The sequence below is a fragment of the Odontesthes bonariensis genome, chromosome 7, assembly GCF_027942865.1.
Source record: "Odontesthes bonariensis isolate fOdoBon6 chromosome 7, fOdoBon6.hap1, whole genome shotgun sequence".
Lineage (NCBI taxonomy): Eukaryota > Metazoa > Chordata > Actinopteri > Atheriniformes > Atherinopsidae > Odontesthes > Odontesthes bonariensis.
The window spans coordinates 16,782,659-16,798,625 of NC_134512.1; the positions used below are offsets into that span (position 1 = coordinate 16,782,659).

At 40.3% G+C, this 15,967-nt stretch overlaps 1 protein-coding gene across 1 annotated transcript; it reads right to left on the reverse strand.

Moving 5' to 3' along the window:
- Positions 1-2,010: 2,010 nt before the first annotated feature.
- On the reverse strand, positions 2,011-15,112 carry elapor2a (endosome-lysosome associated apoptosis and autophagy regulator family member 2a). Its single transcript, XM_075469733.1, has 22 exons — positions 14,838-15,112; positions 13,275-13,395; positions 11,770-11,959; positions 11,547-11,694; positions 10,355-10,444; positions 9,703-9,808; positions 9,463-9,615; positions 8,421-8,509; positions 8,148-8,328; positions 7,906-8,034; positions 6,903-6,993; positions 6,713-6,815; positions 6,491-6,628; positions 5,086-5,349; positions 4,822-4,995; positions 4,527-4,713; positions 4,199-4,295; positions 4,015-4,116; positions 3,776-3,902; positions 3,291-3,469; positions 2,830-2,998; positions 2,011-2,742 (listed from the first exon to the last, which is right to left on the reverse strand). The coding sequence occupies exons 1-22, from the start codon at positions 14,931-14,933 to the stop codon at positions 2,674-2,676; spliced, it is 3,003 nt and encodes a 1,000-aa protein (XP_075325848.1). The 5' UTR covers positions 14,934-15,112; the 3' UTR covers positions 2,011-2,673.
- Between the last annotated feature and the right edge of the window lie 855 nt (positions 15,113-15,967).

Sequence of the window (15,967 nt, forward strand, 5' to 3'; positions counted from 1 at the left end):
TCTGTAAATCATGGCCAGGATCTAAATGTTGAACACAGGTTTAACATCACCAACCCTTTCACACACACAGGCTCTATTCATAGTGTGGGCTGGCAAATGTTGAAAGATGTGCTCTAACACTCTGCCTCATCTGTTCCCTGAGTGACGGCCCTCCAATTAAACCATCTACTGGAGTGCTCCCTGCTTTAGGACAATGCACTGCCAGTGTCAAGACTTAATGTGTTTAAGAAAGAAAGGCTGAACATAGACTAAAAACAAAAATAAAAAAAAAGGGAAAGCCTTGATATGGAAGAATGGAAGATGAAGTAAGCTTTCAAAATTTTGTGCTGACAAATATGCGCCATAGTAGGTTTGCTTTGTTTTGTGAAAAGTAACAATGTCGCTGTGTTGATTAAGATAAGAAAAGTGTTAAGGATAGTTTTGCATGCTTTGGCGTTTTCCTTCTAATGTCTTTATACTGACTAATTTACTTAAGGTAGTTATATAATGTAATTTGAATAGTTCACATAATCATTTTTTTTTAGTTCACATAATCATAACTAGATGAGACTTTCTCTGTGCTCTGGCAATGATCTCCCTCTGGTGGTTGGCTTAGATAACTGCGCCAACTGCTGCCATATTTTAATCCTAACTGCATCTATATATATATATGTGTATATATACACATATATGTTTAATTCACCTGTTTTCATAATTTCTGAATGTAATGATGCACAAAACCTACCAAAACACTCTGTAAAATATCAGAAGTTGTCTTGGAACACCTGTGTTTCACTGCCCTCTGCAGGACAATTTAGTGAAGACAATTGAAGACCCATCCATTACAGTAACAATGGTTTCAATAATCTGAAAATTAAGTGTACATAGATTTAAATAGTTCTCATAGAAGGGAGAAACAGGATGGACCCAGTATAGCCCATCTTAAACATACTTTAGATGCATTTGTCACAATGTTCTATCAAATTCTTTTTTTTTTTTGGAAAATTCACGTTTAACTGAACAGGGTGGCAAACTGACAATACAACATTCTTTTTACTTAAACCGTGTAACACTGATATAGCTCCATCATGGTGTATATCAGTACCTTAAACTATGACACCGGGTGGCTCAGTCACTGCAATTATATGGATGCCTGTAGGACAAAAACGCTGCTACACAATGAACTCATTTAATCTCAGGTCACTTAGTTTCAAATTATTCTTCTGACCCTAAACGGTGATCATTTTGAAAGTAATAAATCATGTTGAAATCGTACTAAACTGTTGTGGCCTCAGCTAGTACAATATCATATTAGGTTTTAGATAATTTAAAGCCACTGACCCTCAGCCGGCAGGTCAAAGCTCTGCACTTTGATGAAATGATTTTGTAAGAAAAGTGACAAAGGACTTTGGAGCCCAAAACAAATCCTTGGAGAGAAGCACTTATTCTACCAAAAAAAACTCAAATTACATCATTACTCCCAACGGTGTAAACACATGACATCCGGGGCTGAGTTGGGAAAAATGACAAATTATGAGAAGGGGAAAAAATGAGTTCTCCTTTAAATCCATGGTCAACTTCAAGTCAATGAAGCCATTTATTCACATCCCTGACATACCAGGATAAGTAATGTATTGCAGCTTTAACGTAGATTAAATGTATTTTTGTGGACCAGAAACCAAGTTTTGATTTATCCTACTTCTCTTTTTCTGCTGGTCCCATTATGAAGTAAAAAATGTTCCTTTTTTTAAGTAATGCACTATCTGTCAGTTAATTTGGGACAAATGATCAAACCATGTGACCTCACAGGTGAGTCATTATGACATTTAAAATATATGCCTTGGTGTCTGCATTTTCACGGCTCATTATTGGACTTGCGGTTCCCAAATTCTCAGAGCAGATCAGGTTTTGAGTGTTCCATTACAAAAAAAATTCCAACAATCAGTTTAAATAAACCTATTTTCACCCCCACTGCCACTTAAACCTTTCAGTCTTCCAGGAGGTCACAAAAAACACTCAAACTGAGTCCACTTATACATAAATACATCAATCATCATTTATTTGACTCACATGGACAGTCAACAGCATGATATGATGTGTTGATTTTCAATTCGTCAGCAAATCTCACTACAATATGTTCAACGTTACAGAAAAAAACTGAAAAAAACATAAATGAATGAGAAGATAAAGTTCTTATACAGTCAGAACAAACCAATCTGTGTGAAGCATCTATGGGAGATGGAAACACACCGACTGCGGTAATCGTGATGCCAAAACATGGCGTGATTGTCAAAGAAAATATCACACCTTACACAAAGAGAAATAAATATAAATAAAACAGAAACAAAACACAGGAACTCAAATCAGTCCCTGTCTTACCCTGAGCTCTTCTAACAACCTTTTCTGACAGCAGTTTCAGTCAGAACGTGATCGGGAAGTGTCTCACAGACCAGCGTCACAGTAGTATGGCTCTGTCTTACCAAGCTTTAAGGCCACCATGTTAGCGGGACTCCTCTGAACCTGGCACGAGGTGCATGATGTGTGTTTTGTTTGTATGTATGTGTTCGTACACACTAGTGGAAGTCCAGGTACCAAAGCACATAATGGGGGCGGTTAGTTAAAGGGGTCACTCAGAGGAAAGCGTCTTGAGGGGTTTGACATCTCCCCTTCCTTCCAGCTCACTTTCCCACAGTTCTAGCTCCACACCAGCGCTTTTGATTGAGACAAGTTCAGCTGCACGTTCTCATAGTTGTCGCCATTTCCCTAAAAGCAAAAGCAAACATGTTTATTTTGCAACAGTTTAAAGACTTTTGGAGACTTTTCTTACTGTGATGATGCTGTGACTCTCACCTTGGAAGCTATGGCTTTGAGTTTTCTAAGTAGAGAAGGTTTTGTGTAAACAACTTCATCCTCCATGTCTCCTTCATTCTCTCCCTCCATCACAGCACAGCTGTCAGCCACTGGCATTTCACACTCCCTATTAGCAGACATAACCAACCGGGAGTACTTGTACTCCAACCTTGTGCAGAAACAAGAAAAAGAATCAATACAGAGGGAGGAACTATGTCCCCACAAATACTAAAAAACTGATGTGACAAAGAAAGGATGGAAGAAGAGATGCGGTGAAATGACAGGAGTTTGGAAAAGGGAAAGAAAAGGACTTCCAAGGTAGAGAGAAACAAAAGAGTGGAATACAAATAAAATGACATTCATTAAGAAGTTCAGTTTTAGGAGGGGAGTAACAATAGTTCAGTGGAGGAGAGGGGGAGGCAGAAATAAATAGGATGGAAAGACGATGAGGTTTGAGCTACCGTTTGTTCTTCTTCCAAAAGTAACAGGTGAGGGAGCAAAGCAGCACTGCAGTGAAAGCTCCCATCCCAGCACCAAGCCGAACCCAGAACTCCATACCCTCACAAGGCAATGTTTTCTTTTCAGGCAAGGTCACACCTCCCATGCATAATTTCGGTTCAGTCCACACATACACCACATCCTGAGGATAAACGCATACATAATTAAAGACGAATGGGTCAGGACCAAAACATACACTAACGAATGTTAAACAATGAATTGTCTATAAAAGTTTTGACTAAGAGCTGAAAAGTTTTAGCATCATAGTAGGCCTTTTGTTTGGCAGAGTATAAAAGAGGATATAATTTTTCTTCAAAAACATCAGATGTTGAAGCATCAAATCAAAACTTAAGGCCTATTTATTGTACGTTTTAAATTCAGATTGTTTAATTATAAAACCAAAACAAATAGTACTCAGAGACAAAATGCTACGTCCACACACACACACCTGGTGTCCTCCTTTGCAGACTCCCTCTATCTGATGGTAGTCTCTCTCTGTGCATGTAGGACAAGCTCCTGAGCTCTCCCAAAAGAAATGAAAGGTGCAGCCGTCACACGTTCCTGCAGGGCACTGACTGAAAACAGCCAAAAGCACACTGTAACTCCTAAACCTTGTGACAGCATTGACAAGTCAAAGAGGATGCAAGTAAAGGGGCCAAGTGGCACAGCATAGATGATAAGCAATACCTGGGAACTGAGAGCTCTCCTTTAGTGCTCATATCTGGGTTACAGCGAAGTGTAACCACAGCGCTCCGACCTGACTCACAAGATGATGTCGTTTCAAAGGATCTTTTCCAAGAGACACAAAAGTAAAAGACATTAAAGCACTCATTTTTCCTTTACTGAGAAACATCTGAGCTGATAGAGATACCTGTAGTAGAAGTTGACATCAGGGACTTTCTTAGACATCTTGGGATACAGCTCTGGTCTTGCTCTTATTCCTTCAAGATTATCATTCACAGTTGCGCCTGTTAAGAATAAAAAAATAACTACATAATTGCTAATATGTGCACGTTTGGTGATTTAATCTTTAGACCATATCTCTTCTGTAATAGGCATTTAACATTAAAAGACCAAAAATTACCCACAAAAAAGGACATTTTACTTGTCCTCATCCATTTTCTATCTAATCTTTCACAATTTTTTTTTCCAAATCTGGTTTTCCCCACTGCCGCCGTCTACTTCCTATGCTTACTCACCAAGGAATGTGTCAGCCAGGTTAATGGACTGTGAAGAGAGTGCAGTGTGGAAGCCCCGCCCACTAGCTGGGATTATTGTTGACTGACAGATGAAGGTCTTGACAGCGGTGGGACTGTCGCCTTTCTCTCTCTGGGACTCAGAGATTGACAGGTCTGTCACGTTGTCTGTGCATACTGCCATCTTACCCTTTAAACACAGAAAAAGCGCAGATAGCAAAGTCCTTCCATTTGTGAACAAAAACCTTTGAAATGGCAGCATTTTTTTTTGCATGCGAAGGTTTCCGTCCTTACACACCTGTGCTCCACACAGACTGATATTGAACAGGTGGAAATACTTGGTTCCTTTGGAGGTAAAACTTGGACCGTTCATCAGTGACCCCACAGACCCAAGAAGGCTGAAGTCAAAAGTCAGAGTGTTATTGCCCTCTGTGTGGCTGAAGTGACAGTCACTGTAACAGAATCTGTGGTCCTAGAAAGTGCAAACCCAGGTTTAAGATGCATTGTCGTGTAGAGTATCAAAAAGATGAACACTATTGCTTTCCCACAATCGGCAACCAACCTTGTCACTTCTGCTGGCTGGCCCGCAAACTTTGCAGGCATCAGAGCCCGGTGTGGCGTGAGGGATGAGGTAATTGTTACGTGGGCACTCTATACACTGGCTGGTAAGCGTGTCTATGTAGTGTCCAGGTGGGCATGGCACACATGCGGAGCTGGAGGGCTGAGTGCTGAGGGCACAAACCCGGCAGCTAGAGGACACCCCATCCACAGCATTGCTCACTGTAATAGAGTAGATGCGCGCCACATCGTTGATGTGCAGACGTGCCTAAAGCAGCAAAAAAATATATTTTTTTAAAACACAGTAAACTCTTTTTTTTTTCTTCAAAGCTCTTTAAATACAGGGCACCCACTCAAATGAAAGTTTTCTAAAAAATACCCAACAGAAATCTACCCGACTGAAGATATCTGACTCGAATTGTATATTTCAACTGAACCGTTACTGTTTCACATCAATATTGCCACTCGTTAATAACATCATTTAAGATCAGTTTCCTTGATGGACTAGAATAAATGGCAGTGTTTTTTTTTACTGAAAATCTAATGATGTTTTTAATCCATTTTTATGCAGAAATAAACACATTTACAAACTCTCAAGCAACACTGCAAAAAGAAAAAACTTAAAAAGGAAAAAAAAACAACAAAAGGTTCTTTCAAATGTCTGACTGAGTTTCCCAAACATATCAAGCATGAAGAAGATGTTATTATATGCAAGTTGATATGAAGTGTGTCAGTAACATAATCTATGCTATAATTAGTGTGAAGCACATGATATAAATGTCATATATATATCATTCATTTACAGCCTTAATGTGAATATATTTAAAGGGATAGTTCGCCTCTTTTGACATGAAGCTGTATGACATCCCATACTAGCAATATCATTTATTAAATTTGACTTACCCCCCGCTGCGTCCTGTGAACCGAGTTCCAGCCTCGTTTTGGAGTTGACGAAGGTAGTCCCGCTAGTTTGCTAGGGTCCCGAAAATAAAGCGTTTTGCTTCTCAAAATAATATGTGTTCAAAAGAGTAATACATTTGCATCACAAAATCGTTCATCCAGAAAAAGTCAGACCTCACAATCGCTTGGCGTTATTTTCTCTCTCCCTTCATATCAAATCGTTCAGCCACCTGCCGATAGCTGCACCTGTTACGGTGTTTACTGCTCGGTTTGCACTTCGGTCTTTTGAACGCATATTGTTTTGAGAAGCAAAATGCTTTATTTTTGTGGCCCCAGCCAACTAGCCAGACTACCTTCGTCAACGCCAAAACGAGGCTGGAACTCGGCTCACAGGACGCAGCGAGGGGTAAGCCAATGTTCATAAATTATATTGCTAATATGGGATGTCATACAGCTTCATGTCAAAAGAGGCGAACTATCCCTTTAAGGATCTGTCTGTTCACACTTACATCTGAAGGTTGGTTAGACCTCTGGAAAGCCCATGTGTAGGAAACCGAAGCATTCCTTGTCATGATGTGTGTGTAGGTCTGTCTTGTTTTTGTTTTCTCCCATGACTCCACTACTGTTGTGCTCTTCCTGTTGACATCCTGAAACATACGTACAAGTTCCTTCACTAAACATTTGTTCTATAATCTACGGAGCAGCAAGCATACATTAGGAGCTGCTCTCACCATCATGAAGTAGAGCTCGCAGTCAGCTGTGCACAAAGTTTCAAATTCAAATGTGATGCGACCAAATTCTGTCGCTGAGTGGCTTGACACCGACGTAGGTAACCTGAAGACCAATGTAGACAGAGAAGAGTGGAATTGGACAAGTAAGAACGAAACAGACCGCTCAGTAACAAGACATGACTGTACTTACTTGAAGCCAGGAATATGGATGTTGAGGATGAGGTAATCGTCATCCGAGCTTCCTGATCCACTCTGAATATGATCACCTGCAACCTCCCAACCTAAAGAGTGGAGCAGATCCGTCAATACAGCTCGACTGGTTTGAAAAACAAATATATACAAACAACAATGATTAGATTAGCTGTGACCGATCTATAAATCAATAATCTCAAACTTGATTTTTTTTTCTAAAAGTCCATTTCTTTTTATGCGTTTTTGGTTAAGCCACTGTGACAGACAGCCCACCGCAGGCTGGAGTTCACTGCCAGGGCTGTATAATGATGTTCGCCTGTAACAGTGTTGCACATTTTTTCTTGAAATTCTTTAGCTTTTTAAGGTTACCCAAACCTTTGAAAAAATTAAAATGCATGCATTTACCCCTGCACATGACTAAAACTATTTTCTCTGTCACACATGTAGCTGCAACAGCGTATCGTTTGTAATGTGAGCAGCAGTGACTCAGTGACTCAGCTCAACCATCAGGAGCGGGCAGCAGCAGCCATTCATGAGACACGGTTATGGCGAATAAATACGTTCAGTTCAGCATGCAGTTGTTTGCTTAAGTGGCCAAATTCTAGCAAAGATACATTTTGAATTATCTTCGAAAATGAGTATCAGCAATCTGAAAAGAGGTAAAGGTTTTGCAATAAATTTACAAATAGCAATATGGAAAAAAAAAAAAGAAAAACAACAACAATAAACAACCTGCTTGGTGCAACTTCCCCTGAAAATAAGCACAATAACTCAAAACAAATTGCTTCGGAATATAAAATAATAAGTAATGACCTTTAGGTACATAAGCAGGTCATTTTTTCTTCCTTCAGCCCTGCTAGCTTTTTTCTGACATTTTGCTAAGCTATGTTGGCTGGCTGTTGCTGAAAACTTCCTGTTTAATTATATTTCCTTCTATATGACAGACAAATAAAAAATATATCAAAAAGACTTGAATAAAAAGAGTGTTATGGGCTACCCACCGTTCATACTGTCACATTTGGAGTTTCCAACATTGAAACAGGAGGTCTTCATATTGGAGGGAATAACGTTCCACCATTTATACTCATAACCCAACGTGGGCTCAGTACCTGCTGGACATGGCTGACATGCTGCAAATGAACACAATGAACAACACAGTCAAGAAACTACCCAAAATAAAAACAAGAGTAACTGGAGAAAAACAGGGAAGAAAAAGAAATTGAATAAACAGAGATTTCAGTACGTTTCATTCCATCAGAGTAGGTTCCAGGAGGGCAAGGAGAGCAAGTGGCCGTGTCATTATTGTAGAAACCAGGGTTACAGGGCGGGCAGGGCTCGCGTTCACCACTTGGAGGCAAAGTCTGAGCTCCAGAGATGTCCTCAAGACAGATCTTGGGTTCAATCCATTTGTATATGACCCGCGTCTGAAATTCCACGTTACGTTATTGAACAACTTTATTGAAGACTGAGTCAAATCAACAAGTTTAACTGAAAGGTGGCTTCTTCTCGCTCTCACCTTGCCTTCATGGTCACATGCTGTGTGGATCTGGAAATGGTCTTTCTTGGAACATGGAGGCCTGGCCTTGCACACAGCTGATCCCTCAGCTGGGAAACAAAATACAGTGACAAGAATACATTTTATTGTTTATCCAAAATCCTACAAAATGAAGCTTTCTTACAGACATGCCAAAGCATAGTTAGAAATGAGCCACAGTTTCTTCTAAAATACATGAGGGAGATTGAAATGCACAACCAGTAAGTAGTAGTGCTTTTCAAATCAAGTAAAGCCAGCAATTTATTTTGTAGTTCTGGCAAAATAAATAGAAATGTTGACATGTACCGCTGATAAACAGCAGCAAAGAAAGGGCAAAACAGACCACAATTCACATGTAATATGTTTCGGAATGATCCAGCCTTCTGGAGTAATTTCTGAATGACTTAACTGTGGTGAAATCTACTATTATCTCTTTATTAGATCCATCCAGTTTCATTTTACCTGGGAATAACACAACAACCAAAAAGGTTGCGCATGTATATATTACAGTTAGTATACTTTAAATTAACTTCCTTCTACAGTTAAAATAGCTGGCAGTGCCAGTCAAACCAGCTCATCTACACTGACTGCTTTGCATGTGTAAATGTTTTAAAATAATTCCCTTTCAGAAATATACCCAGAAAAAGTTCAATATTATTCTTGAGAATAACATTTTTTAAACTCACAAACAGTGCATTGGAAAACAAAATGTAAATAATACGGAAGCTTGATAGAAGAAAACAAAAAGCAGCAAAATCACAACACCATCTGCTAAATCCTGCTTCTCCCTTGTGATCACACAAGCTCATCATGCTGAACTAGCAAGCATGTTTCTTCTTCTAAAGTTTGACTAATGTGGCTGAAAATAGGACAAGCGCCCTCTCTAAATCCCTTGGATGTGTTCTGTGCATCCGTGAGCAGCTGTGAAAGCAATTAGACTACACTAAATACCGCAGTGCAGTTCACGGTCATATTCTGAGGATTCTGCGTGGATTTGAAAACACAAATATATGCCAAGCCATACCTGCATACTGAGTGGTGGTGTTGCAGGGAGTGCAGGAACTGGCTCCGTGGCCAGAGTGCGTGTCCCGAGGACAGGGTTCGCACGCGGAAGAGCCTGGAGCTCGACTGAACGTCCCCGGCTTACATGGGAAACACTCTGATGTATAGGCAACACCTGTTGGGAAGAAAACAAAAAAAAAGAGCTAAGCCTTTCTGAGTTATTCTTTAGACAAACAAATAACAGAAACAATATATCACCAACCTTCAATTTGAACATTTTTCAGTAGAACAGGCTTTACCACTTTGGTCCCCATCAAAACACCTCCTGTCCTCCAGTACAAGATGTTGGTACCAGATTTCAAGTTCAGCTAGAATACAAGTTTTCCAGAATTATCAGTGTGAGATGAACATATCCAGTGCAGCAGTGCACAGAAAACATTCCAGACCTGCTTAATGCAGTTTCAATATATGAGACATGCCATATGAAATTTAAAATTCTTTAAGAGATCACATTAAATGCTGAAGCTTACCTTCACAATGCACATTGTGGAACATACAGTAAGCAGGTCACCAATAACTTCATGCATTTTAGCGCATAAAAGGGAACATTATGCAACTGATTGATTGTTTTATTTCAAAAGGTTTAATTCAATAAATAGACTAATATTAATGCATAAAGCATTCACAGTGCAGGAAATGAACTACCATCACGGAGAAACTCATTTTACAGTCTGCCAGGAAAATTACAGGAGACAGCACTTTATGATTCCTGTCTCCTGTGTACAAACGGGCTTCCTGCTTGTATCCACCAAATGTATGCAGCACAACAAATTTATTTTGGAAGACTAAGGCAAAGTGCCAAAGATCTGTCCTTCATCCTGCCTCCTATTCCTCTTACAGCGTGAAACCTTTACCGTGTGTGTTGCCCATTCGCCATGATTGGAGAGCTTCAGCCACTTTGTATCAGCAGCCTGATCCATCTCCTGACACTGGTCATTCTGGATCTTAACACAAAAGAACAGAATGTGTATGATCTCACTTTGTTGTGGTGGAGGGGTTTAATAAATCACAGGGAGAAAATAAATAATGTAAAACTCTGCATAATGCTTGGTGATAATGATGATAAAGAACTTTTATAGCTATACAAAATTTTGAATAGGGTTATATTTGATTTTTTATGGGGACTGAACAAAACAGAAAAAAAAATAAAGGTAGGGGTGCTCTTAAAGAGCATCAGCAATAAGAGTAAGCTTTTTATTACGAAAATGCACTAAAGCAATGGGACTTTTTATATCTCAGTTTGATTTTGAGTATCTTGACAACTATGAATATCTATGAACATGAACTTACCCAGTTTTAATTTATGTGAACTAAACTTTGGGTGTAAGGTCTTATTAGCTCCCATCTTGCAGTAAAAAGTTTTAAAAATCCCCTGAAGACTTATCCCTTTAACCTCAGAGAGCCCCTGGAACTGTTTGCTCTCAAAGCGCCTGCATATGCTAAATATTTTAGCAAAGAAAAAAATTTGGTACTGGAATCTTTATAGTTTCCATTTACAGTTCAAGTAGTATTGGCTGATCACATTTAAGCTGGCTTTGGTTCGAATACATTCACTGACTGACAACCACAAAGAATATGCATAGGTTGTCAATCCCAATGTCGACGTGTTCTAAAGCATAATCTACCTTACTGTTTGCTTAGCTTTAAATTGGACCATAATTTATACGATAAATATCAAGTTGTATTGAGCACAATAACATAAACCTATTGAGAAAATGTTTGCAGATATAATAATAACTTAACAAATGAGAATGAGGCTCACTGTTTCATACATTTCTGTATCCAGTGAGCACCAACTGGGATTTTGTTGTGAACACCGTTTGTTCTTGGAAACTATTGATATGCAGTTTAAATGTGTGGTGCATCTTTTCGGCCTCTGGTCATTACTGTAATCACACAGAAGCTTTCTCAGTGCCTTTGTTAGACTAAAGCCCACAGCTGGCCAAAGAATGCAGACTTAGGGTACTTCTAAATTGGCTCAGTATTTCCAACCTGGAGATTCAATTTTTTTTTTTTCTGTCAAAAACAGTCAGCTCAGATACTCACAAAGAACTCAAACAACAGGTTGTTGTCTGGATACTGATACTCAAAGCTGACAGAGCCCTGTTTCTTTAGATGAACAGCATAGATGAGAGAGACTGTGCACTCATCCCTGTTGGACTCCAGATAATTTCCCTGAGGCACCCACGATGAACTGTAAGAGAAGAAAGTGCATATAAATTTACAGATTACAACTTACAACCAGACTTCCTTTCTCCATCTCAATTACCTGTTGCAGGAGACCCTGAGATTGCTGTGGGGACTGTTTTCCAGGGAGGTTGCCAGGCTACTGAATCCAGCAGGCATGGTATCCCATTGGTCGAACCGGATACCGCTGCCGAGGGAGTAGCTTCCTGCCGCGCACGGGGTGCACTCCTGGGCTGACATCTCCAGGAACTCTCCAGCTTTGCAAGAGAAGGCTTGAGGACAAAGTGGAGGAAAAAGATTGGAGAAGAATAGCACAGTGAATAAGTAATTTCCCAACCTTTCTTCATACTCTGCTGCAAAAAGTCTTCATAAGATATTCATCTGACTAAAGCTGACAGAAAAACAGTCATTCAAACCACTACTGCATCTGGTATAGTGCACCGCTGCGCTAGAGGGGTTTAATCCTTACATCCTGTTACACAGTGTGTCTGTCTCTGCACTTTTTCAACTCAGCCAGTGTTTGACAGTGTCAGCTTTTCCTCATACTTGATCCAGTTTAGTGCCACAGTAATGCCTTGCTGTGGTTCAAAGCAACCAACACACAGATGTGCAATTAGAGTAGCAAAAACTATCTGAATAAACAGTGCGTTAAAGTTCATGTGGGTAGGAATGATTTTATGATTTAACGACTTTTTTGCGATGACAGTATTTTTTCTGATGACATAATTAATGACAATTAAGGTAACTAATAGCGTCTCCTGGTCACACGATTTTAGTGTGAACTCTGAGGAGGAAGAAGGAAACAAAAAATACAAAAATAACACAAGGTGAAGAGTGATAGGCATCCCTGCTACACACCAGCACTTAATAAAAGGAAGGAACCCTTAAGAATATAAACATGTTAACAAATTCAATTTGAGCGATTCCAATGCTAAACATTCACATTGACAAAAGAACGGTAGCAGTCCATCCAGATTCTAAAAGACAGCACCAGTGCAGCTTATTCTTTGGGTGACATTTGTGGCTGTAGAGTTACAAAGATGTCACTGATAATACATCAGTAAAGTGGTCGAACTGCTCTTGAAAAACCTGTTGTGGATGGAACTAACAAAAACAAACTTTTATTACCACATTGCAAAACGTCAGCGTTTTTAACAGTTAAAAGTTTATTCCACTGACAGGATACTTTTTCACGACAAGACTAAAAGCAACACTCACTGAGACTCTTATGTGGAGATATTAGCATATACAAACAATGCAGAGATTAGTTGCATGGATCATTCAAATGCACCAAACTGAAAGTATTTTCACTTTCATAGTTTAGACCTGTTTGGATAACAAGATTATTGCCTAAGGATTGGCCCTAAATGATGCAGCTTCTGAAGCAGGGAGAGTTTAGGTGGCAGGGTTCAGCTAAAAGTATATTGGCCAGGAGTTATGCTCTGTGGTCAGTCTGAAGTCAAAAGACTGTCAGTCAGATTGCAGCGGTGGAAATGACAGCTACTGATCAGAATGTGGCACACACACACACAGTCAACAATTAGTCTTTATCCACACACTCACAGATGTAGTTTTAGTCCAACTTACTGCACTCTGTGCCGCGCACGGGCTCCGGTAGTCCTGTGCAGGCCCCGGGACTCTGCGGGATGGCAACTCTCCACCGAGATCCAGTGCTGTCACACTCTGTGTACTCATAGTAGTAGTCCGTCTGCCAAAGACACACAAAACTTCTGTATAGGAAAATCACTCACCAGAGTGGGCTTGTTGCCAAACAGGAAGCAAATGTAGGCAGAGGACAGGTCAGTAAACATCTCACTACAAGGGGTCTCCACCCAAATGAGAGCGCTGAGTCATCTCAGTCTGAATGTTTTTGCAGATCAGAGCAGACAGAGTGAATGTGTGACTCCATTAGCAAGCAACGCTGTTGTCAATTTCCATATCCACACGTTCAGGCTCACAAAACATTAGCGCCTGTTCTGGTGTCATCTCTCAAACACTGACTGCTCTTCAGCTGTGGACACACAACATACCATCTCCATGGCGATGGCAGCAGGGGTGAGGGCAGTGGTGGGCTGACAACGAAAAAGGGAGTCATTTTACCAGCAGCTTTTAGCATTGTTAGCAGGAACACTCAGACATTGGATTCTTGCATGCAATAGTTTCAATCTACGCTAAGGAGTAAAAACCATTAGCTTAATGTCTTGACTCCACTCCGCAGCCTTCCATCTACAGAGGAGAGCGGCCTCATTTTAGACAGTTTACATTACGTTATTCCTTGAGCCAAACCAGATTTTGACACCGCAGTGAATGCAGGCTGTTGGAGTGATCTGGTGTTAAGAGTCTAGTCACACTGATGATAAAGGATATTAGAAGTTAAAGGTTTTAACACTGATGCAGCAGGGACTTTAAGACAAGAGGAGTTGACTAAAAGCAGGACTGCATTTGGAACTAGTGCTACATTAAACCCTCATTATCTCTTGTGACTCCCACAGAAGCTGTGGTCCATCACTGATCTGGTAGTTGTTCAATATTTTTCTCACGCCATAATCCAGCACAAAAACAGTGTTCCTCAACTCTGATGTCATACATAGGCTTTAATTGGAGGGGTTGCAGTAATCTCTGTACAAAAACTCTGTAGAAACACTTGTGTTTCAAGTGTGAAAACACAAAGTGAGCCAGTAGTTTAGAGGAATGTTGTTCTTCTCCTATCTTGGGACTGTGCTGCCAGTCTCTTGTGAGGAGGTGTTGAGCTGAGCCAGAGCAGAAGGAAGGAACGGCCAGTCCATGCAGGAAGCTGATAACAGCCTGAACAGCTCCGAGTGGTGAAGTTCAACATACACCAGACCTCATCACACATTTATTCTCTTCCATGTCGCACAAACTCTTTAAAAGGAGAGCAGCAGCTAACGGCTCCCCACCTGCTGAAAATGATAAATGAGTCATTTTAAACATTATAAATAAATAAATAAATAAGTACCCCGGAAATTAATGTCAATTTTCAGTCGTTTTCAATGAACAACACTAGAGTTGCACTTCTTACTGCAATGTGTGCAGCCACAGCTGATTGCAGGAGCGTTTTCCAATGTTTCGACTTGTTTTCTGTGTTTTGTTGTTCATTTTTTACGATAAACGCGTTACGATTTTCCTCACCTCAGTACACCGCCGCTGTCCTTCGGCCCCGCCAATCAGCCGGAGCTTGCAGAGGATGAGAGCGCATCGGACGACGAACCAAGACGAGGAACGCATTGTGGATCATCAAGGGAAGAGGACATGAAAAAAAAAACTCGGACTCAGATCCAGGAGAACTGTTTGTATCATAAACCTGAGCGGGATTTACGCGTGTTCAGCCACGACTCGACACCTGCTTCTGTCGCCGGCCTCTCGTCGCTCCACCTGCGATTATCCTCAGATTGTGTGCGCCTCCGGAGCTGGCTCATCACGCTCAAGTTGTGTCGTATGGAATAGCACTTCCGCTAAGGTTTTCCAAAGTAAAGATTCATGCGCGAATTGAGCTCTACTTACTCATTTAGTGATAACCTTAGTAATGTCTCTTTTCTTGAGCGCCTCGTGTCTTAGAATATTGTCATAATATACACATCATGGTGGGTTTTTGTTTTTAGTTTTTCGCTGTAGTTTAACACATTTGTCTGTTTAATCTGAAGGACTGATGGGAACATGCTTATGGACTGACTTGATATCGTTCTAAGTGCTTGTGTAAATTTGCGCCTCTGACGTTCTTTCATAATGGCCATCACAACAGTACAATGGGAATTTATACGATTTTAGATTATGTTACTCGTTTTGTAAATTCATTTTAAAAAGTGGCTTTGAGCTTGGCCTATCAGAAAGGACCTCGAAGCTTTTTGCTCTTTCCTTAAAGATAGGGTCGATTGCCGTCAGTGCCTGAATCCCCACAAGTGTAGTCCACATTAATGACCACGAAAGGGAGACACAGCTCCACAGAAGACCATTTTTACTGGAAGCTTGCTCACACAGGGTACTTATTTCTTACAGGTTTTTTTTACAATTGGTTAGACACTCAAATCAACAGTATTGAGCAGCTAGGAACACCTTATACACAAAGAGCGAAATAATTTGCTCAGATTTTCAGATCTATAAGGACATAGTCAACCTCTCACATTTAGCAAAACACCAAATACACTTGTATGCATTAAACACAGAAATAGTCCCATATCTTCATGCCACCTTGTTGCCATCTCAAACCACTGGCTTTCAATTGCCCACACTTATTCACTTGATTGGTTAAACACAGCTATCAG

Bases quoted from the DNA above. Each gene is read 5' to 3' on its own strand.
- elapor2a (XM_075469733.1), bottom strand. From the start codon at position 14,933: ATGCGTTCCTCGTCTTGGTTCGTCGTCCGATGCGCTCTCATCCTCTGC. The intron at 11,960-13,274 runs GTAAGTTGGACT...TTTGTCCTCAAG, and splicing joins CGTGCGCGGCACAGAGTGCA to CCTTCTCTTGCAAAGCTGGA. The intron at 3,470-3,775 runs GTGTGTGTGTGT...GTTTATCCTCAG, and splicing joins TCTGCAAAGGAGGACACCAG to GATGTGGTGTATGTGTGGAC.